The sequence below is a fragment of the Callospermophilus lateralis genome, chromosome 3 (genome assembly GCF_048772815.1).
Source record: "Callospermophilus lateralis isolate mCalLat2 chromosome 3, mCalLat2.hap1, whole genome shotgun sequence".
NCBI lineage: Eukaryota > Metazoa > Chordata > Mammalia > Rodentia > Sciuridae > Callospermophilus > Callospermophilus lateralis.
Genome location: NC_135307.1, coordinates 117,975,741 through 117,996,901, shown reverse-complemented (window position 1 = coordinate 117,996,901; position 21,161 = coordinate 117,975,741). Strand labels below are relative to the sequence as shown.

Genomic DNA, 21,161 nt, shown 5'->3' with positions numbered 1-21,161 from the left:
ACAGCCTGTTATATTCAGCTTTTTTGCTGCCATGACTATATGGCAGCATGTAGGGGAAGAAAAGTTTATTTGGGGGCTCACATTTTCAAAGGTCTTAGTTCACAGACGACCAGCTCCTTTCCTCGGGGCTCAAGGTGGGGCAAAGCATCATGGTGGAAGAGCGTGGCGCAGGAAGCTGTTCACATCATGATCAGAAGGCAGAAAGAGAGACCCACTTGCCAGATACAAAATATATACCCCAAAGCCATGCCCCCAATGTCCCACCTCCTCCAGCCACGCCCCACCTGTCTCGAGCTACCACCCAGTTAATCCAATCATGGGATTAATTCACTGATTGGGTTAAGACTCTGACAACCGATCATTTCTCCCGTGAATTGCATTGTCTCACACATGTGCTTTTGGGGGATACCTCACATAACACATCCCCTCGCCCAGAGAGTTCCTTGGTGCTTACTCTACCTAGGCCGCCTCCCCTGAGCTCCCATTGCCCCCTGGGCATCCCCTGGCACTGCATTAGTTAGCCTGCGTGGCTATGGTTCATCCATTGATGGTAATGGCCAGTATCGCCAGCTGAGCCTCCTCATTTTTCCCTTCATCCTTTAACACAAGCTTTATTACCAAGGAATCTTCTGTCTCTCCCTTGAGTCTTCCCTCTAATCATGAAGAGTGTGAGAACCCAGGGTCTTAGTCCACATCTGGCAGATCCATCTGCTCCACACCCCAGTGGGCTGTGACCTGATCAGTCTGTTGACGCCATTGCTTCTCACTGCCACAAGGTGTCACTGTGGAACCCTGGCCCGGTATGGCCTGGTGCTGATGCAGTTCTGCCCTGCAGGAATGATGGTGGTGGCCACCCCTGTGGAGGGTGCTCCATACTGGGACTCCCAAGGTCCCATGCTCTGCCACCACCCATCCTACTGTCTGGTTGTGGAAGTATCAATAGAGCCAGTTCTGGTGTTGATGTTATGGAAGACCCCCACATACACAGAGTCCCCCAAGTCAGGAAGATTTTCTTTACTAAACTATCAAAACACTGATTGAGTCCCCATCCCTGAGCAGTGAGCCCAGCTGCCTTTAGTCACCCCGATTGCCTTCAGTGGCTTTGCCTTTCTTATGGGGTCTTTCAGACGATTTCCAGGTGCTCATTTTTTTGGAGGTAGAATTTTCTAGAACCCATGGTGATTCTTCTGGCACCTCTCACCCAAGGAAAGAGGAAGAAGAATAAAGATATATGAATCGAATCTTTGGGAGAACATCTTGCTCTGCAGCAGTCCCCTGTGCACAAGAATCAGATTCACACCAGGGTCCCTGAGTCTCTCCAGACCTGGCTGAGTTCCTTCTGCTGAGTTTTCTGGAGATGAGTAAAGAAATGGCAAGAAGGCAACAAGGGCCCTTGTCCTAGGACCCCTTTTTCAGGGAACCCCAAGTGTGAGGGACACAGGGTGGTGGATTCAGGGTGCCATCTCCGGCTCTGATCTCCCTGTCTCTCCTCAGGTCAGACTCGTCCTGGGCCACGAGGAGCTGAGGCTGCAGACACCGGGGGAGATGCTGCTCAGCGACTCAGCCCCCCACACTGTGGTGCTCACCATTTCAGACAGCTGGGCCCTGCTCTCTGTCGATGGGCTTCTGAACACCTCCGCCCCAGTCCAGGGAGCCCCCCTGGAGGTCCCCTATGGGCTCTTTGTGGGGGGCTGTGGGAGCCTCAGCCTGCCTTACCTGAGAGGAACCAGCCGACCCCTGAGGGGCTGCCTCCATGCAGCCACCCTCAATGGCCGTAGCCTCCTCAGGCCCCTGACCCCTGATGTTCCTGACGGCTGTGCTGAGGAGTTCTCTGCTGGCGATGATGTGGCCCTGGGCTTCTCTGGGCCCCACTCCCTCGCTGCCTTCCCTGCCTGGAGCACTCAGGACGAAGGCACGCTGGAGTTTACGCTCACCACCCAGAGCCAGCAGGCACCCTTGGCCTTCCAGGCAGGGGGCCGGCAGGGGGACTTCATCTATGTAGACATATTCGAGGGCCACCTGCGGGCTGTGGTTGAGAAGGGCCAGGGCACCGTGCTGCTTCACAACAGCGTGCCTGTGGCCGACGGACAGCCCCATGAGGTCAGCATCCACATGGATGCTCACCGGCTGGAAATCTCTGTGGACCAGTACCCCACACGTACGTCCAACCGTGGGGTCCTCAGCTACCTGGAGCCACGTGGCAGTCTCCTCCTGGGGGGACTGGACACAGAGGCCTCCCGTCACCTCCAGGAACACCGCCTGAGCCTGGCCCCGGGGGCTGCCAACGCCTCCCTGCTGGGCTGCATGGAGGACCTCAGCGTCAATGGCCAGAGGCAGGGGCTGCGGGAAGCCCTGCTCACTCGCGGCATGACGGCCGGCTGCAGGCTGGAGGGAGACGAGTACGAGGAGGACGGCTACGGCCCCTACGAGGCTTTCTCCACCGTGGCACCTGAGGCTTGGCCAGCCATGGAGCTGCCTGAGCCATGCATCCCCGAACCCGGACTGCCTCCTGTCTTTGCCAACTTTACCCAACTGCTGACCATCAGCCCACTTGTGGTGGCCGAGGGTGGCACGGCCTGGCTTGAGTGGCGGCACGTGCAGCCCACACTGGACCTGACTGAAGCCGAGCTCCGCAAATCCCAGGTGCTGTTCAGTGTGAGCCGGGGGGCACGCCATGGCGAGCTGGAGCTGGACATCCCTGGTGCCCAGGCCCGGAAGATGTTCACTCTGCTGGACGTGGTGAACCGCAAGGCCCGCTTCGTCCATGATGGCTCTGAGGACACCTCCGACCAGCTGGTGCTGGAGGTGTCAGTGACGGCTCGGGCACCTGTGCCCTCTTGTTTACGGAAGGGTCAAACTTACCTCCTGCCCATCCAGATCAACCCTGTCAATGACCCACCCCGGATCATCTTCCCGCACGGGAATCTCATGGTGATCCTGGAACACACACAGAAGCCTCTGGGGCCCGAGATTTTCCAGGCTTACGACCCCGACTCTGCCTGCGAGGGCCTCACCTTCCAGCTCCTAGGTGCTTCCACCCGCCTCCCTGTGGAGCACCGAGATCAGCCTGGGGAGCCGGCCACGGAGTTCTCCTGCCGGGAGCTAGAGGCCAGTAGCATCGTGTACGTCCACCGTGATGGCCCCGCACAGGACCTGACATTCCGTGTCAGTGATGGGCTGCAGGCTAGCCCCCCAGCCACACTGAAGGTAGTGGCTGTCCGGCCAGCCATCCGGATCCGCCACAGCACGGGGCTGCGCCTGGCCCAGGGCTCTGCCACCCCCATCTTGCCCGCCAACCTGTCGGTGGAGACCAACGCTGTGGGGCAGGATGTGAGTGTGCTCTTCCGAGTCACGGGCACCCTGCAGTTTGGGGAGCTGCAGAAGCAGGGGGCAGGCGGGGCGGAGGGCGCTGAGTGGTGGGCCACGCAGGCATTCCACCAGCGCGACGTGGAGCAGGGCCGGGTGAGGTACCTGAGCACCGATCCCCAGCACCACTCTGAGGACACCGTGGAGAACCTGGCCCTGGAGGTGCAGGTGGGCCAGGAGACTCTGAGCAATCTGTCCTTCCCAGTGAGCATCCAGAGAGCCACGGTGTGGATGGTGCGCCTAGAGCCGCTGCACACCCAGAACACCCAGCAGGAGGTCCTCACCGCAGCCCACCTGGAGGCTGCCGTGGAGGAGGCAGGCCCGGGGCCCCGGTCCTTCCACTACGAGGTGACTCAGGCCCCCAGGAAAGGCAACCTTCAGCTACAGGGCCGGAGGCTGGCAGATGGCGAGAGTTTCAGCCAGGATGACCTGCAGGCTGGGCGGGTGACCTATGGGGCGACAGCACGGGCCTCAGAGGCAGTCGAGGACTCCTTCCGCTTCCGGGTCACGACCCCTCCACACTTCTCCCCGCTCTATACCTTCCCTATCCACATCGGTGGTGACCCAGATGCTCCGGTGCTCACCAACGTCCTCCTCTCGGTGCCCGAGGGTGGTGAGGGTGTCCTCTCTGCTGACCACCTCTTTGTCAAGAGTCTCAACAGTGCCAGCTACCTCTATGAGGTCATGGAGCGACCCCGCCACGGAAGGTTGGCTTGGCGGGGGTCACAGGACCAGGCCACCATGGTAACATCCTTCACCAACGAAGACCTGCTGCGTGGCCGGCTGGTCTACCAGCATGATGACTCTGAGACCACAGAAGATGATATCCCATTTGTGGCCACCCGCCAGGGCGAGGGCAGCGGTGACATGGCCTGGGAGGAGGTTCGGGGTGTCTTCCGAGTGGCCATCCAGCCTGTGAATGACCACGCCCCTGTGCAAACCATCAGCCGTGTCTTTCACGTGGCCCGAGGTGGACAGCGGCTGTTGACGACGGACGACGTGGCCTTCAGCGATGCCGACTCGGGCTTCACTGATGCTCAGCTGGTGCTGACCCGCAAGGACCTCCTCTTTGGCAGCATCGTGGCTGTGGATGAGCCAAGCCGGCCCATTTACCGCTTCACACAGGAGGACCTCAGGAAGAGGCAGGTCCTGTTTGTGCACTCAGGGGCTGACCACGGCTGGCTGCAGCTGCAGGTGTCCGATGGGCAGCACCAGGCCACCGCGATGCTCGAGGTGCAGGCCTCCGCGCCCTACCTCCGTGTGGCCAATGGCTCCAGCCTCGTGGTCCCTCAAGGAGGCCAAGGCACCATCGATACTGCAGTGCTCCATCTGGACACCAACCTGGACATCCGCAGTGGGGATGAGGTCCATTATCACGTCACGGCTGGCCCTCGCTGGGGGCAGCTGCTCCGGGCTGGCCAGCCAACCACCAGCTTCTCCCATCAGGATTTGCTGGATGGGGCCATTCTCTACAGCCACAATGGCAGCCTCAGCCCCCGTGACACCCTGTCCCTCTCTGTGGAAGCAGGGCCAGTGCACACAGATGCCACCCTACAGGTGACCATTGCTCTGGAGGGCCCAGTGGCCCCACTGCAACTGGTTCAGCACAAAAAGATCTACGTCTTCCAGGGGGAAGCAGCTGAGATCAGAAGGGACCAGCTGGAGGTGAGGAGCTGGGTGGACCAGGCTGGGCCAGGTGGGGTCTCCATTGCAGCCTCCTGCCGAGCATGCTTGTGTGCTGGGGATGTGAGTGCTGGCTTCTGGGGTGAGTGTGCCCTTGCCTCGGTGGGTACCTGTACGTGTTGTGGCCCCCAGGTTCTGGGGAACTTGTGGGACACACATCTGCCCATGAGTTGTATGTGCCTTTAGATATACACACGTGTGCGCCTGCTGTGGCTAGCCATGCAGACTCCTGGGCTATATATAGGTAGACGCTCAGAGTCTTTGAAGTGGAGCCCAAGAGTCTGCATTCTAGTAAGTTCCCAGGGAGGTTATCATGGGCACAGAGATTTGAGAGTTGCTGGGCGTGGAAACAGGCTTCAGTGTCCCTCAAGTTCCTGCACTCTCAGTTCCTTTTCCAGACCCCCATATGAGGACTGTGACAATCTGTGAAGGGCTTCTCACCACCCAGGAACCTCACAGCGCAACCACAGGCTGTCTGGCAGGCTCATTGACTTGCTGCGTGACCTCGAGCCAGGCCCTTGCCCTCTCTTGGCTGTATTCTCCTACACTGCCAGTTTCTGAAGCCCTTCTGGTTCTGAGTGTCTGGAGTCTTGGAGAGACTGACTAAACACATCTGGTGTCAGGATGTCCCCCCACGAGAGAAGGCTGCGTTTGAGCCAGGCTTTGAAGAATATTGGGTGTCAATAGCAGGGTAAAGGGATGATATTCCAAGCAGAGGCACAGGATCAGAAATATGCATTTGGTGGTAGTTTTAGCCTTGTTTTTTGTGGCTCCATTTCTTCAGAAGAGGGAGCACCCCACAGCTTTTGGGCAGGTCCCCCTTCAGACTCTCTGGCATGTGGAGTGTGGGAGCCTGTGCCTCTAGGAAGGACTGGGCGCCCTCTGGTGGCCAGAGATTGTAACAGCAGGGTGGGGAACAGAAGGCTCCAGGCAAACCAGGAATCACCTTAGCAGAGTCTGAGTACAACCCTGCATGTGTGTGTGTGTGTGTGTGTGTGTGTGTGTGTGTGAGAGAGAGAGAGACAGAGAGAGAGAGACGGCCCCCTTTGTGGCCTGCTGTGAGTCCCCACTGCCTTCTGTTGACCAGGCAGCCCAGGAGGCAGTACCACCAGCAGACATCGTGTTCTCAGTGAAGAGCCCCCCAAGTGCCGGCTACCTGGTGATGGTGTCGCATGGTGCCTCAGCGGATGAGCCGCCCAGGCTGGACCCCGTGCACAGCTTCCCTCAGGAGGCCGTGGATGCGGGCCGCGTCCTGTACCTACACTCCCGCCCTGAGGCCTGGCGTGATACCTTCTCCCTGGACGTGACCTCTGGCCTGGGTGCTCCCCTCGAGGGCATCCTTATGGAGCTGGAGGTGCTGCCCACTGCCATCCCCCTGGAGGCGCAGAACTTCAGTGTTCCCGAGGGTGGTACCCGTACCCTGGCCCCTCCGCTGCTCCGTGTCACTGGGCCTTACTTCCCCACGCTGCCAAGCCTCAACCTGCAGGTGCTGGAGCCGCCCCGGCACGGTGCCCTGCAGAGGGAGGAGCAAGCTCAAGATGGGACCCTCAGCACCTTCTCCTGGAAAGAGGTACAGCTGTCCAGGAGACCCAGGGGCTATGCGGTTGCCCACCCCTGGGCACAGAGTGAGGAGCCCCAGAAATTCCCAGTCTAGGGGTAGATACCGAGAAGAGATGGGGAGCCACAGAATTTAGGGACCACCTTTCCCCTCAATCCCTCTGGGTCGTAGAAATTATTCTTCCCGCCTTCCCCCTGTGGAAACTGAAGCTCTGAAGAGGCAGTCTCCTCCTACACCCAAAAGCAGGGCATGAGGGTGCTGGGCCTGAGACCACCGGTAAATCCCAGTCCTGCTGGGGCCTGACCGCTGGCTCTGCGCCTGCCTGTAGGTGGAGGAGCAGCTGATCCGCTATGTGCACGATGGGAGTGAGATGCTGACAGACAGCTTTGTTCTGGTGGCAAATGCTTCCGAGGTGGACCGCCAGAGTCATCCCGTGACCTTCGCCATCACCATCCTGCCAGTCAATGACCAGCCCCCTGTCCTCATCACAAACACAGGCCTGCAGGTGGGAGCATCCCTGGGACCACCCCCACCTCTGCTCCTATGAAGAGGCCAGGGTCCCCTACTTCCCTGCATATAGTACACCCCCTCCAAGTCTCAGTTTCCTCCTCTGCAAAGTGGCACATGCCTTAGTAGGTTGTTGGAAGACGAGATGGGATACCGTGCCGAGGATAGAACACAGGGGTGAGCTTTTGTTGTGTGCAGCCAGTAGCCTCGTGAATGGCTACACTGGCCCTGCTAGCTCCTGGAATCACTTGTAGCAGAAGGCTTTTCCTAAAACAAAACACCTGACAGAATTTCTTACGAGTCCTTAAATGTGGTCCTCAGGTGGGGAGAAGTTAAGCCTCCACCTCCATCCTCCACAAGCAGAGGCCATAGCTGGGCTCTCCCAACCCTTATGTCACTGCAGAGCAGTGGCACCCCCACTCTGCAGAGGTGAAGACTGAGGCCCGGACAGGATAGATGTTACTTGTGGAACAGAAAGGCTGCAGCTTGGCCCAGCCCACATGGCACAACACGGGATAGGCAGGGCTTTGATTGCCAGCTTCCGGGGTGAAGACAACCCCCGTCAGTAGGAGCTCTATAAGGTTCCAAGCAGGGGCAGTGGCTCATGCCTGTAATTCTGTTGACTCAGGAGACTGAGGTGCAAAGATAGAAAGTTCAAGGCCAGGCCAGGCACCCTAGCAAGGCCATATCTCAAAATAAATTTTAAATGTCCCCACCTTTTTTTTTTTTTTTCCTTTGTGCCAGGGATTGAACCCAGGGGTGCTTTACCACTGAGCCACATCTCCAGCCCTTTTTATCCTTTGTTTTGAGAGTCTTGATAAGTTGTTGAGGTTAGCCTCCAGCTTGCAATCCTCCTGCTGCTTCAGCCTCCCCAGTCATTGGGATCACCGGCATGTGCCACCATGCCTGGCTCAAAATAAAAAAGGGTTACGGAGGTAGCTCAGTGGCAGCGCACTTGCCTCACATGTGCAAGGCCCTCGGTTCAACTCCAAGTACTAAATAATTTCCAGAAGAGGGCTAAGCTGGGCTGTCTCTGACATAGGGCACAGAGTCCTTTGTGGTTTAGGATATATCTTGGGGGGGGGGGGCAGCTGGGGGGCGGGGAAACCAGTATGACTCAGACTAAAGGCTGCCTGGGCAACCACCGGCCAGGAATGCTGTGTGGCAGTTTGGCCACCAGGTGGTGCCATCCACCCATGTTTGTGTCCCCAGCCCTGGGCTGGAGCCTCTTCTTCCAAGGGCTGTAGGAGGGAGGAGCCCAGGAATGCCAAAAGACCGGTGTTTCTGGGAATGGGGGCCCCTCTCAACACTCCCCATGAGTGATTGACCCAGAAGGACATATAACCGGATCTAAGGGCAAGACCCCACCCCTCAGATGGTGGCCCCAGGCCAGGAGAATGGGGGTGGGTAAGCATGGCGGGGATGGAACCTTCACAGGCCTATGTCCCCAGATGTGGGAGGGGGCCACTGTGCCCATACCTACTGAGGCCCTTCGGAGCACAGACGGCGACTCGGGACCCGAGGACCTAGTCTACACCATTGAGCAGCCCAGCAATGGGCGTGTAGTGCTGCGCATGGCGCCAGACACCGAGGTCCACCACTTCACCCAGGCCCAGCTGGACAGCAGGCTCGTACTGTTCTCGCACAGAGGTGAGTGCTTGGGTTTCTGCAGCCCGTGGGGATGTCCTGAGGGTAGGGACCCGTCTTGGGCCAGTGGGATTCAGCTCCACCCCTGTCCTCAGGAGCCCTGGATGGAGGCTTCCGCTTTGACCTCTCTGATGGGGAGCACACTTCCTCCGGACACTTCTTCCGCGTGGCAGCCCAGAAGCAAGTGCTGCTGTCGCTGGAGGGCAGCCGGACACTGACCGTCTGCCCAGGTGGGTCTGCTGAGTACCTGGGGCAGAGCTGAAGGCAGCCACCAGAACCATGTGGCTCTGGTGGCTGCAGGGTTTGTCTTGGCTCCTGGGCAAAGGCTGACCAGCCCTTTTTGCCTCTCACAGAGTCTGTCCAGCCTCTCAGCAGCCAGAGCCTGAGAGCCAGCTCCAGCGCAGGCACGGACCCCCACCACCTGTTCTACAGGGTGCTGCGGGGGCCCCAGCTTGGCCGGCTATTCCACGTCCAGCAGGGCAGTGCTGGGGAGGCCCTGGTGAACTTCACTCAGGCTGAGGTAAGGGCGCAACTCTGCAGCCACCACAGGTCTCCATCCAAACTCAGGTGACCTGCAGGGCCTAAAGACTTCCACGTGAACACGGGTACCAGCTCCAGCATCATTAGCAGCAAAGCCCCCCGGGGCCTGCACTCCAGGTACTGCCAGGCAGGTGGGGCTTAGTGGTCAAGGGAGCAGGACAAGGATACAGAAGGTCAGTGCTGCAGGGTCCCAAAGCAAGGATAAGGTCCTGGGGCCCAGCATCTGGGGAAGCTGCAACTAGATCCTAGAGGCTTGGAAAGGTACAGGGGAGAAGGCAGCAGAGGCAGCCCAGTAGCTGGTGAGGAGCGGTGCTTGGTTCAGGGGATAGAACTTGAGATGAAGTTAGGCTGAGGGCAGAGGAGTGAGCCTGGGGCTCGAGTCAGGTGCCCCCAAGGAGCAGAGCGGGCCGTGGGAACAGCTCGGTAGACAGGCAGCTGAGTAGGCCAGGCTGGGAGTGAAGTCACTGCCACCCATCAGAGCAGCTTCAGAGTATAGCTGTCCCTGGGCATACCAGGGCCACCAGTCAGAACTAGAACTCTCAGTCACAGGTAGAGGCAGGCTGCTAGGCTGCTGGGATTGCAGGGCTCTCTGCTAACTGCACCTGTGGGGCCAGCCACCATCATGTAAATCATCGCTGCCTCTGTAGATAGAGGTGCCGTGAGTTTCCTGACAGCCTTGTCTTTCCCCAAAGGCAGAGAAGAACATGGGCTCTGCTGAGCTGCCGGTGCCCCTGATGCTCCTGCCCAGAGCCTGTGTTGGTGTCCAGGCCCAGCACAGGATCCCAGTTAGTCCTGAGCAGGGGCAGTCTCGGGGTGCTCAGGACTGGTACTGCTTCAAGGACCTCCCAGGGGACCTGCCTTCCCTCTAAAACAACAGACCCCACCTCCAGGTCCCTCTCCAACTTCCCCTCCTCTCCTCCCAGAGACCTCCTAAGCCCTAATCATTCCTTCCCTCCCCACCAGGGTGCCCAGTCTCTTCTGAGAAGCACCATGTTAAGTGGAACTCGGCACGTGACAAGCCAGTCCCTGCCCCAGCAAGTAGCGCAGACAGAGAAGGAGATGGCTTTGACCAAGGTGGAGGGAGAGCTCTTAGGTCTATCGCATCAATGCTGTAAAGCTGGGTTTCCTGTTCCCCTGGAACCCCAGTTCCTATGAGGGCCCCTGCCTGCCCCCTCCCACAGCAAAATACCCAGCAGGCCAGCGGCTACAGCAGCCGAGTACCCCAAGTCTCTAGGAGCCGTGACATTGAATATTCAGGAAGGGAGAAGGCACAGGATGAGGCTCTATGTGCCCCTCCCCAGCTCTACAGTCCCCACATTAACTTCCCTCATACCCCAGAAAAGTGAAGAGCTAGACTGAATGGCCACCAGCGGCCCAGGCTGGCAGTGTCACCCAGGGAGGCTGGGAAGAGGCTACGTGGCAGAGACACCCTCCTCCACTAGAGGTAGGGGGCAGGGCAAGACCAGACTGGCAGGGTTTTAATAGCACCGCTGTCCTACATTGCTCTGAGCTAGGCAGGGCAGGGATCAGGTGTCCCACTTTGCAGATAAGGAAACTGAGGCTCATGGAGGTCAGGTGAGAGCACGTGGCTAGTAAGAGACAAAACCAGCACTGCCTTCTGACCGCTGGTCTTCCTTTCACCAGAGGACAGTGCTTGTTTCCCGCAGCCCAGGGATCCCTCCTCCCTGGCCTGGGTTTACCTGACTCCCCTCCAGACACCGCCTACTCACAGGAGTTCTGGAACACAGGCATCCAGCCTCCTACACCCACTGCTTGGGGGTCTCCATTCCCTGGCAGCCTGTTCATCGGCCTGGGAGTCTTTCATTCTTTGCAATCTACATCTGAGCCACAGATGTGTTTTATTTGGGCACACTTTGAATTTATATTTTTAAGTTAACCATCAGCATATAAATCATGGTGTTCCCAAAACCCTGATTATCCATTTCTTAAAAGGCCTGTGTTCTCTCTTGTAGCAAACTCCTGAGGATCAGCGCCTCCCTTAGCACAAGATCTCCTCCCCATTTAGACCAGCTTGTTCCCAGCCCACCCCAGTCCCCGCTGTGCCTGGAGTCTCTGCACACTAAGTTTCTATTCAGAGCTGGTGCCATGGCACATGCCTGTAATCGCAGCGATTGTTGGAGGGAGTTGAAGTCACAGAAGCAACAGGGTTATTATGGGGCCTTTGTGTTCAAATGGTGAGCCATTATAGAATTTGAGCAAAAGAGTGACCTAACAAGCTGGGGACAATGGTATATGCTGTAGTCCCAGCTGCTCAGGAGGCTGAGGCAGGAGAATCACTTTAGCCCAAGAGTTGGAGACCAGCCTGGACAACATAGCAAGAACTTGACTCAGAAGAGAAAAAAAAAAGATCTTAACCTTGACTTTTAGTCTCACTTTGTTTCCATATAAAGAACAAACTGTAGAGGGCGTGGGCCAGCAACCAAGCCTGGAAGTTATTGCTACAATCCAGGCAGGAGATGTGGTGGTGAAGAACAGCCACAGAGGACTTCTGTGGTTCTTACTGAGACACTGATGAGTTGAGCTGCCATCATCTGTGGTGGGAGACTGGGAGGCAGGGCAGAGCAGGAGTCCAAATTGGCTGTGAAGCTTGAGATGTCCGTTGGACATCCACATGGTACTGCTGAGGACTTGGGTAGAAATCTAAGTCTGGAGCCAGGTGCGGTGGGTCACGTCTGTAATCCCAGCAGCTTGGGAGGCTGAAGCAGGAGGATCGCAAGTTCAAAGCCAGCCTCAGCAACTTAGCAAGGCCCTAAGCAACTCAGTGCAGACCTTGTCTCAAAAAACAAAAAGGGCTGGGGATGTGGCTTAGTGGTTAAAGCACCCCTGAGTTCATTCCCCACTACCAAAAAAAAAAAAAAAAAAGAAAGAAAGAAAGAAAGAAATCTGGGTCTCAGGTTCAGGCAAGAGCATTCTGGACTAGAGATCTGGATCAGGGGTCTTTAGCAGAGCTGCTGTCTGAGGCCCTGCATCTGCTTGAAAGCACCAGGGAGTCTAGCAGGACAGAGTCAAAGGCCTCCATAAGACGCTGGAGAAAAGTAAAGAAACCATCAAGAGTCTGTGAGCTAGGAGGAGAACCCAGAGGGTAGAATGGCCCAGAAGTCAACAGCTATCATGGAGAAGGACTGCTCCATTGGTCAATGATGCCGAGCAGGTCCGTGAGGCCCGAGACCCTGCCCCTGGGTCTGACACCCCTGAGCCCCCTGTGCCCTTGGCAAGAACAGGTTTTGGATCACAAGCCTGAGTGGAGCGACTGATGATGTGTGGAGGAGGACGTGGACATTTTTTCTGGGGTAGTTTTGCTGCAAAGAAAAGCAGAAAGGCAGGAGGTTGCGAGCACTGGTGGAAAAAGTGAAGTGGATAGGAGTGTTTTTCTTTAAGACAGAAGGAAGAATATTATGGTTAAATAATGGAGAGAATGATCATGGTGGGGGGCACTGATCCAATTGGAGAAAGAAGGGAGATTATAGAAGTGGTGTGTTTAGTAAGTCAGAGAGGAAGGGACCTGGTGGATCACCAGGACTTGCAGTCGATGGGAGCACAGTTAGATGATGGCATTCCCCAAGGACTGAGAGCTGGGGATTGGCCCAGCTGATGGAAATGGGAGAGGAACCCAGGCAGCTGACTCCAGAGCCCAGCCCTTTGCTGCCACCCAACTGCCAAATGGCGACCCCTGGGCTGGTGAGGCAGAGAGCAGAGTACACACTCACACAGGCCTGGGCACAGCTGGGAGAGCCCAGAGTGAGGCTGGGCACTGGACTGTTGGGGAGACAGGAGTGCCCAGTGCTGGTGCCAGCCTGTCACCCCCAACAACGGTGTCTCCTTCAGGTATATGCTGGGAATGTCCTATATGAGCATGAGATGTCCCCTGAGCCCTTCTGGGAAGCCCATGATGCCATAGAGCTCCTGCTGTCCTCGCCCCCTGCTCCTGACATGGCTGCCACCCTCGCTGTGACTATCTCTTTTGAGGCCACCTGTCCCCAGCGTCTCACCCGCCTCTGGAGAAACAAAGGTGAGAAGCTGATGCCCTGGCAAGGTTGGGGGTGAAGGGAGAGGCCCCACGAGGAGGGCAACAGGACTGGTCAGCAGCTCCTATTACAGCTCCCCGAGATCTGGCAAGTTATAGGAAGGGTGGGTTGGGGGCTTTGTGATGGGGGAATAGAATCCTTGCCCCCCCAGGGCCTCCAGCCCAATTCTGGGGTTCCTGGTCTGAAGAAAGACACAACCTTGCCCTGGAGTCCCCCTTCTAGCCATCTGGGCTCTTCCCTCAGTGGACTGGACCTTCACAGCCTGTGTCCCACCCCCAGGTCTCTGGGTCTCTGAGGGCCAGCGGGCCAAGATCACCATCACTGCCCTTGATGCCTCCAACCTCCTGGCCAGCATCCCAGCATCCCAGCGCCCCGAGCATGACGTGCTGTTCCAGGTCACCCAGTTCCCCACCCGGGGCCAGCTGTTGGTGTCTGAGGAGCCCCTCCACGCCGGGAGGCCCCACTTCCTGCAGTCCGAGGTGGCCGCGGGACAGCCTGGTGTATGCCCACGGTGGTGGGGGCACCCAGCAGGATGGCTTCCGCTTCCGAGCTCATCTCCAGGGGCCAGCTGGAGCCTCTGTGGTGGGACCCCAAACCTCAGAGGCCTTCAGCATCACCGTGCGGGACGTGAACGAGAGGCCTCCGCAGCCGCAGGCCTCCATGCCGCTGCGGCTCACGCGGGGCTCTCGCGCCCTGGTCTCCCGAGCCCAGCTGAGTGTGGTGGACCCAGACTCAGCTCCTGGGGAGATCGAGTATGAGGTGCAGAGGGCACCCCACAATGGCTTCCTGAGTCTGCTGGGGGGCAGCCCGGGGCCCACAACCCGCTTCACACAGGCCGACGTGGATGCGGGGCGACTGGCCTTTGTGGCCAATGGGAGCAGCGTGGCGGGAGTCTTCCAGCTGAGCATGTCTGATGGGGCTAGCCCGCCTCTGCCCATGACCCTGGCTGTGGACGTCTTGCCTTCTGCCATCCAGGTGCAGCCGCGAGCCCCCCTGGAGGTGCCCCAAGCCCTGGGGCGCTCCCCCCTGAGCCGGCAGCAGCTCCAGGTGGTTTCGGATCGGGAGGAGCCCGACGTGGCCTACCGCCTCACCCAGGGGCCGCAGTACGGGCACCTCCTGGTGGGCGGGCAGCCTGCCTCAGCCTTCAGCCAGCTCCAGGTGGACCAGGGCGAAGTGGTCTTTTCCTTCACCAACTTCTCCTCCTCTCATGACCACTTCAAGGTCCTGGCGCTGGCCAGGGGCGTCAATGCATCAGCCACAGTGAATGTCACCGTGCGGGCTCTGCTGCACGTGTGGGCAGGTGGGCCGTGGCCCCAGGGTGCCACCCTACGCCTGGACTCCACCGTGCTGGATGCCGGCGAGCTGGCCAATCGCACGGGCAGCGTGCCCCGCTTCAGGCTTCTGGCGGGACCCCAGCATGGCCGCGTGGTTCGGGTGCCGCGGGCCAGGACGGAGCCCAGGAGCCAGCCACTTGTGGAGCACTTCACTCAGCAGGACCTGGAGGATGGCAGGCTGGGGCTCGAGGTGGGCAGGCCAGAGGGTAGGGTGCCTGGCCCAGCAGGGGACAGTCTCACTCTGGAACTATGGGCACGGGGTGTCCCACCTGCTGTGGCCTCCCTGGACTTTACTACCGAGCCTTATAATGCAGCCCGGCCCTACAGCGTGGCCCTGCTCAGTGTCCCTGAGGCTGCTCAGACTGACTCAGGGGAGCCAGAGAGCATCCCTCCCACGGGTGAGCCAGGCCCGGCAGCATCCAGCCCTGTGCCCACTGTGGCCAGGGGTGGCTTCCTGGGCTTCCTGGAGGCCAACATGTTCAGCATCATCATTCCTGTGTGCCTGGTCCTCCTGCTCCTGGCGCTCATCTTGCCCCTGCTCTTCTACCTCCGCAAACGCAACAAGACGGGCAAGCATGATGTCCAGATCCTGACCGCCAAACCCCGCAACGGCCTGGCCGGGGACACAGAGACTTTTCGCAAGGTAGAGCCGGGTCAGGCCATACCCCTCACAGCTGTGCCTGGACAGGGGTCCCCGCCAGGAGGCCAGCCTGACCCGGAACTGCTGCAGTTCTGCCGGACACCCAACCCTGCCCTCAGGAATGGCCAATACTGGGTATGAGGCCTGGCCTGGGCCCAGATGCTGATCGGGCCAGGGCCAGGCTTGCCCACACCCCAGACTCCATGGCTTCCATGCCGTGGTGCTGTCTGAGAATTCCCAGAGCAAGAGAGACCTGGAGGCGCCAGGGGTGGAAGGTGCTAGTGGACAGCCCCATGGGCCCTGGACAGAGTGCAGTCAAGAGCTGGAACCTTCCTCAGCTACTCAGAAGCTAGAGAACTGCAGGGGCCCAGCAGGAGCAGGCAGGGAGTCCGCCCCCTGCCCTGGAGCTGCCTGGGGCTGTCAAAACCAGGGTGACCTCCTGGGTGGGTCAGGACTCTGGGTCCTGGGTCTGTGATGTTGGGTAAGTCACACCTGCCCCAGCTGCTGAGAGAGCAAGGAGAAGGAAGTACGTACCCCAGGCAGAGAGAGGACACAGGGGTGATTCCTGGCTTTTCCACCCCAACCCAGGCCCCCCTTGTCTCTGCTCCAGGGTTAGGGGAAAATTCTTCCCCTCTGGTGTTTTAAGGAGATGGTTTTCCCTGGAGCTGAGAGCCCCTCCACAATAGGAGACAGAAACTGATAGAATAATATATTCCCGGTGCAGGGTGGGTGGGTTGCTCTGGGGATGGCTGTTTTCAGGGGATTGCAGGGAGTTATTTAACAGGTGCTGGGCTGGCTGGGCCCCATGGAGTCCCTGGGGGTGTGGGATGGAGGATCTGAAGCCAGTTCATTCCCAGGGCCCCACTGTGGTGAGCAGTCCTGGAGCAGACGTGTTGGAAGCATGGAGGGTCTCGGGCTGAGGGTCACTGCAGTGCCTATGTTCCCCTGAACACCAGGGACACTTGGCTCCATGGAGCCTGGATAAATGGTGCTTCCGAGGCTCTGGACAGCTGTGTGTTGTTTGTGTCTGACCGTGCAATGGGCCTTTGTCCACATGGGCTTCACTCTACTGGGGCAGGGCATCTGGCCCTGCCCAGCCAGCAGTTGAACAGAGCCAGGCAAGCTCCTGGGTGTCCACCCACTGGTGCCTTCCATATCTCTTGTCCCCACCTGTGTGGGCAGGTGGCCCAGTCTTTGGATGGGACCAAAGCCCTTCAATTAGGTAGAGATAGGCCAAGTCCTTTACAAGGAGCTTCAAGGAAAACATCAAAATAAATGCTCCCAGTCCTAGATTTTTTTTTTTTTTTTTTTTTTTTTTTGCCTGAGTTTGGGCCTCCACAGCCCTGTCCCTCCCCATTCACTTGTGTTTGGAGTGGCAAAGGAGAAGGTGGGGGACCTTGGGGACCCTGAGGCGGGAACATGGCACACAGAGCGAGGATGCGGGGGGGGGGGGGGGGGGGGGGGGCTGCCCCAGGTGCTGCCTCTCAACTCCCTGTGGACTTGGAAAGGAAGACTTCTGCTGCCTCCCTCCTCCAACAAAAGGACCAAAGGCGCTTCTTCTTGAAGGTACAAGAAGCAGCAAAGACCCAAAAGAGCTAGATGTCCCTGTCCTTGGCCTGTCATTTGGTTAGAAATGGGTCCTGAGACCTTTGAGCCATTCTGTGAGTTACCAAGGAGGCTCCACCCTCAGGCCCTGCCCTTTAGAGGGTGTCACAGGGTTGGGGGCAATAGAGATGGACTCTGGATCCCAGGGGACATGTCTGGCCCTGAGAGTAGGTTGAAGTCATCAGAAGGGAAACGTGAGAGGTGTCTGAGTTCTGGGGAGAAATACGGAAGTCTTGGGCCTGAGTACAGCTAGGTTGGGGGTAGAGAGCCCAGCCAGCCTTTGGAAACTGACTTGCATCTGAGAACCAAAGTGACGTCCTCCTGTACCCCAGAATCGATAACATTTGGTCCAGGAACGAAGGCAAGGGATGAGACTCCCTCCTCCCCACCATCCTGTCCCTGGACCGCCCTCCCCTGATGCCCTTCATATCTCAGCACCCGGTTTCCTGGTTCTCCACTCTCAAGCTTCCTCCTTCCAAAGGACTGAGAGGTGACTGAGGTTCAGAGAGGGAAAGAGGGTTAACTAGAGCCACACAATAAAGTAGAAGGAAAGTACGCAAGACCTCCACGGCCCAGTGAGGCTCTTCTTGCTACACTGAAAAGCACTGTGCCCCAAGAAGAGTGCCCAAGGCCTGTAGGCTTGGAGATGAGGTGGCCCCAGAGTGTCCCACACCCTGAGCTTGCAGCCCTACCTTGGTTTACAAGCCTGGTCTTTCCGGCACCTCCAGGCAAGGGTGTCTCCACACCACACCCCATACTCTCCTGCCCCTCTCTGAAGCTCAGGGCTAGATCCTCAGGGCCTTGATATCTGGGACCAGCCTCCACCCAGGGTAACCAGTTTCCCTGGAAGTGTAAGCTGAGATGGGGTGACAGACCTGTCAGGCAGGATCTAGCCTCATCTCCAGTTTCTCCAGAGAACTGACGACACTCTATTCACACAGCCTGGCTTGCCCCACCCCCAGGGAGCTGGTGCTGACTGACACCCTCCACTCCTCTCAGCCTGGACTGGACAGTGGGCTGGCCAGCAGCCCTGCCAGGACCTCAGAGGGGGTCTTTCACCGGCACACCAATTCTGGGAATTCAGTTTGCACGGGGAGCCTTTGTTGATGTTCAGATGTGTACCCAAAACTTAGAGCAGGCGCCACTCACTGTATAAAATACCACATGATCCCCTTCCTCTAAGAAGCTGCTCCCCATGGCATGGGAGACAGGAGCCAACCATTGTCCAAGTGTTGGGTATGTTTGGAAGCCTCTGGCCCTCGACTTCATATACACACATACAGACACGTGCACTTGTGCATGCTTGGGTATGTGAACACAGGTTTGCTCATGACTTTCAAACACAACACAGATCAATCCTGAACATACACATGAAGGTGCACACACAAACTTCAAAAGCATTTGCTCCTTGCCTGAGTGTCCACCCCCTGGTGCCTTCCAGATCTCTTGTCCCCATCTGTGTGTGCAAGAGGCCCTCCCACAGGCCCAGGAGCTAAGAGGACCAGGGTACCCTTTCCCATTAAGAGACCAAAGCTGACATCAGAGTTGGAATGTGAACCCATGGGTGTGGGGAGGGATTTCCAGAGGAGCACAAATCCCTGAGTCCCTAGCTTGAAGATGCTGCCTACCACTCTCAATAATTAGCACCTCTAAGGTGCTAAAGAAGAGGCTCCCTTTGAAGCCTTCTAGAAGCTGTCCCTTTAAGTGGGGTTGCCATGGCAGCTGTGGAATGCACTGAGCTGGAACACTCATCCTCCAATAGGGAGCCAGAGAAGTGCTTCCCTCACCTCTCCACCCCAGCTTCCCCTGACCAACGGGAACTGCCAGGGCTACTGGCATCTTCCTCTGGTCCCAGAAGATTCCAGATCTTAAAGAGATGGAGGTACTCGAGCAGACCTCCAGAGTTCTCTGGGTGGGTCTCCCATTCCTGGCCACAACATAAGAAGGAGGCCTGGCAAGTGGGTGGAAATGACATGGGCAACCAAACCCGCTGGACTTCCGCCCCCACCCCACACTAGGCCCTCTCCTACTTCTTGCTGCCCCTGCATAGTGACTGCTAAGAGCAGTCAGACATTGGAAAGGCATTTCATGCCAAAAATATTGTGAGAGATTCAAAAAGGAACAGACCCAGCCCTTCTCGAGAGCCCCAGACATTCCAACGGACAACTACCAAACTATGACGTGTGCGTTAACCCAGGAGTGTGAGCTGGACAGTGAGGGGAAAGCCCAGAGGAGGAAGCTAGCTAACTGTCCACTCCTGTCTACCCTTAGAGAGCAATGGCCTCCCATAGAAGAGACAGCCATGCAGCCACTGAAACTGAGCACGCTTCGTTTCCATCCTCAGTGTAAAAAATCAGTATTTAAACTGACGGCTGCTGCCCTCATAAAGGGCACCACCTCCTCAGAGGGCCCCCTGTGGCCACCAGGATAGTAGTGGGTTATATCCTTCATATTTCAGATGTCTGAAGTAGCTCTACTTACAGAAGCAATCTTGGCTAGATTATCCAGTGACCAAAGGACTTTTGTACCCAAACCCAGCCTCACCTAAGAGCTGGAGGAGCTCCTGCTCCTCATCCTAAGAACTGCCGCCTCAAAGCCTGAAGTTAATCCCAAAGCACCCTTCTGATGCCTTGTGTGGTCACAAAGGGCTCAAGTGGCCGAGTTCCCGGGTCCTAAAGGCTCAAATGAGATGGATTGTCTGAGTTTTTGCTGCCCAAAGTGGGGTCCCTACACTGGCAGCACCAGCATTACTTGGGAGCCTGTTAGAAATGAAGAATGGAGCTGGACATGGTGGTCTACACCTGAATCCCAGTGACTTGGGAGGCTGAGGCAGGAGGATCACAAGTTTGAGGCCAGCCTCAGCAATTTAATGAAACCCTGTCACATAATAAATTAAAAGGAATGGGGATATAGCACAGTAAAAGAGTGTTCCTGGCTTCAATCAAAAAAAAAAAGGAAAGAAAGGGAGGAAGGAAGGAAATATTGGGCTGGGGCTGTAGCTTGGTGGTAGAGTGTTTGCCTATTGCCTAACATGTGCAAAGCCTTAGGTTTAATCCCTAGCACTACAAAAAGAAAAGAAAAAGAAATAAGAATCTCAGGCCCTACCCCAGATGGCTGAGTCAGACTGCTTTAGCAAGGTCCCCAGGTGACTGGAATACACACTGCACAGGAGAGTCTGAGATCCATCGACTGAAGCTCTCCCCTCAACCTCTAATTGGGGAAACTGAGATGGGAGAGGCAAAGACAGGACTGAGATCACACAGTGGCAGAGCTGTCCCAGGGTTTTGTCCTCCACTTCATGCTACCATCCGTCCTTCCTCACACACTGTGAAGTCTCCATGTGCCAGGCAGACTTGGGGGATAGGGTTCTGATATGGGTCCCTGTTCTAGGACCTCCATGAGGACAGTAGAAGCACAGGAGGGCAGACTGGCGGCCAAGTCCGGTCCAGCGGGGAGGGTCTGCAGGAAGCCGCCCACACCCACCCTTACCTCCCACAGTGCAGGAGCCCCCCACCACCCTGGTTTTGACCATCCCGCTGGCCCTTCCCTCCCTGGACCCTCCCTGTCTTGGACCCACCTGTCAGAGGAAAGGACAAAGGGAACTGTCCAAAGTGACCAGTCAGTGCTCATGTGTCAGGGCCTCCCCTTGGAGGAGCCTCAATAACCGGCAGAAAGGCAGGAAGAAGCTCTTATGGGCTACTGCCCAGGCCTGGTTAGGAAGGAGGGAGTGGGCCACCCAGAGTTTTCACCTGCAGAGAGTGGGAACCCAGGCTGCCACATTGACCTTTCTGTCCCAGGAAGGAAGGCCAGCTGTGACCCCTGTGGTGTGCTGCCCTGGTGCTGGGAGAGCCAGGGGCTGAGCTCCTAGAGGCCCAGCCGCCCTCCCCTTAGAGAAAACATTGTCCACTTCATCAAGACATCTAGCCTGACCCGGCCACTGCTGTGCCCTGTGCTAGGTCCACAGCAGTTTCAGTCAACACCTATTGCCAGAATATGATGCTTCCCTTCCCACAGAGGTGCCCTCCAGTCAAGAGGCTTCTGACCCCCCAGACTTTCTCTCCCAAGTTCTCATTCTGCGTACACTGGTCTCTCACCTCCCCCAGGGGTGATGTCTGGGCCCTGGATGCTACTCTGGCACCAGAACTCTGCCAGAGCCCAGATGGACCCGGCCCCAAGCTCTGGATTCTAGAGGGCAGGCTTACTCTCTACCCCTCCCACAGACTCGGGGCTCACGA

The 21,161-nt window shown here is 57.6% G+C and overlaps 1 protein-coding gene across 1 annotated transcript in view; it reads left to right on the top strand.

Annotated features, from left to right (window-relative positions):
- Cspg4 (chondroitin sulfate proteoglycan 4) overlaps nt 1-16,328 on the top strand; it is a 36,179-nt gene extending 19,851 nt beyond the window's left edge. Inside the window, 9 exon segments of the mRNA XM_076851133.2 lie at nt 1,495-5,031; nt 6,137-6,619; nt 6,936-7,112; nt 8,566-8,764; nt 8,857-8,991; nt 9,115-9,281; nt 13,148-13,331; nt 13,627-13,841; nt 13,843-16,328. Of these exon segments, the coding sequence (XP_076707248.2) occupies nt 1,495-5,031; nt 6,137-6,619; nt 6,936-7,112; nt 8,566-8,764; nt 8,857-8,991; nt 9,115-9,281; nt 13,148-13,331; nt 13,627-13,841; nt 13,843-15,462 (6,717 nt within the window). The 3' untranslated portion in view covers nt 15,463-16,328.
- The last annotated feature ends 4,833 nt before the right edge of the window (nt 16,329-21,161 follow it).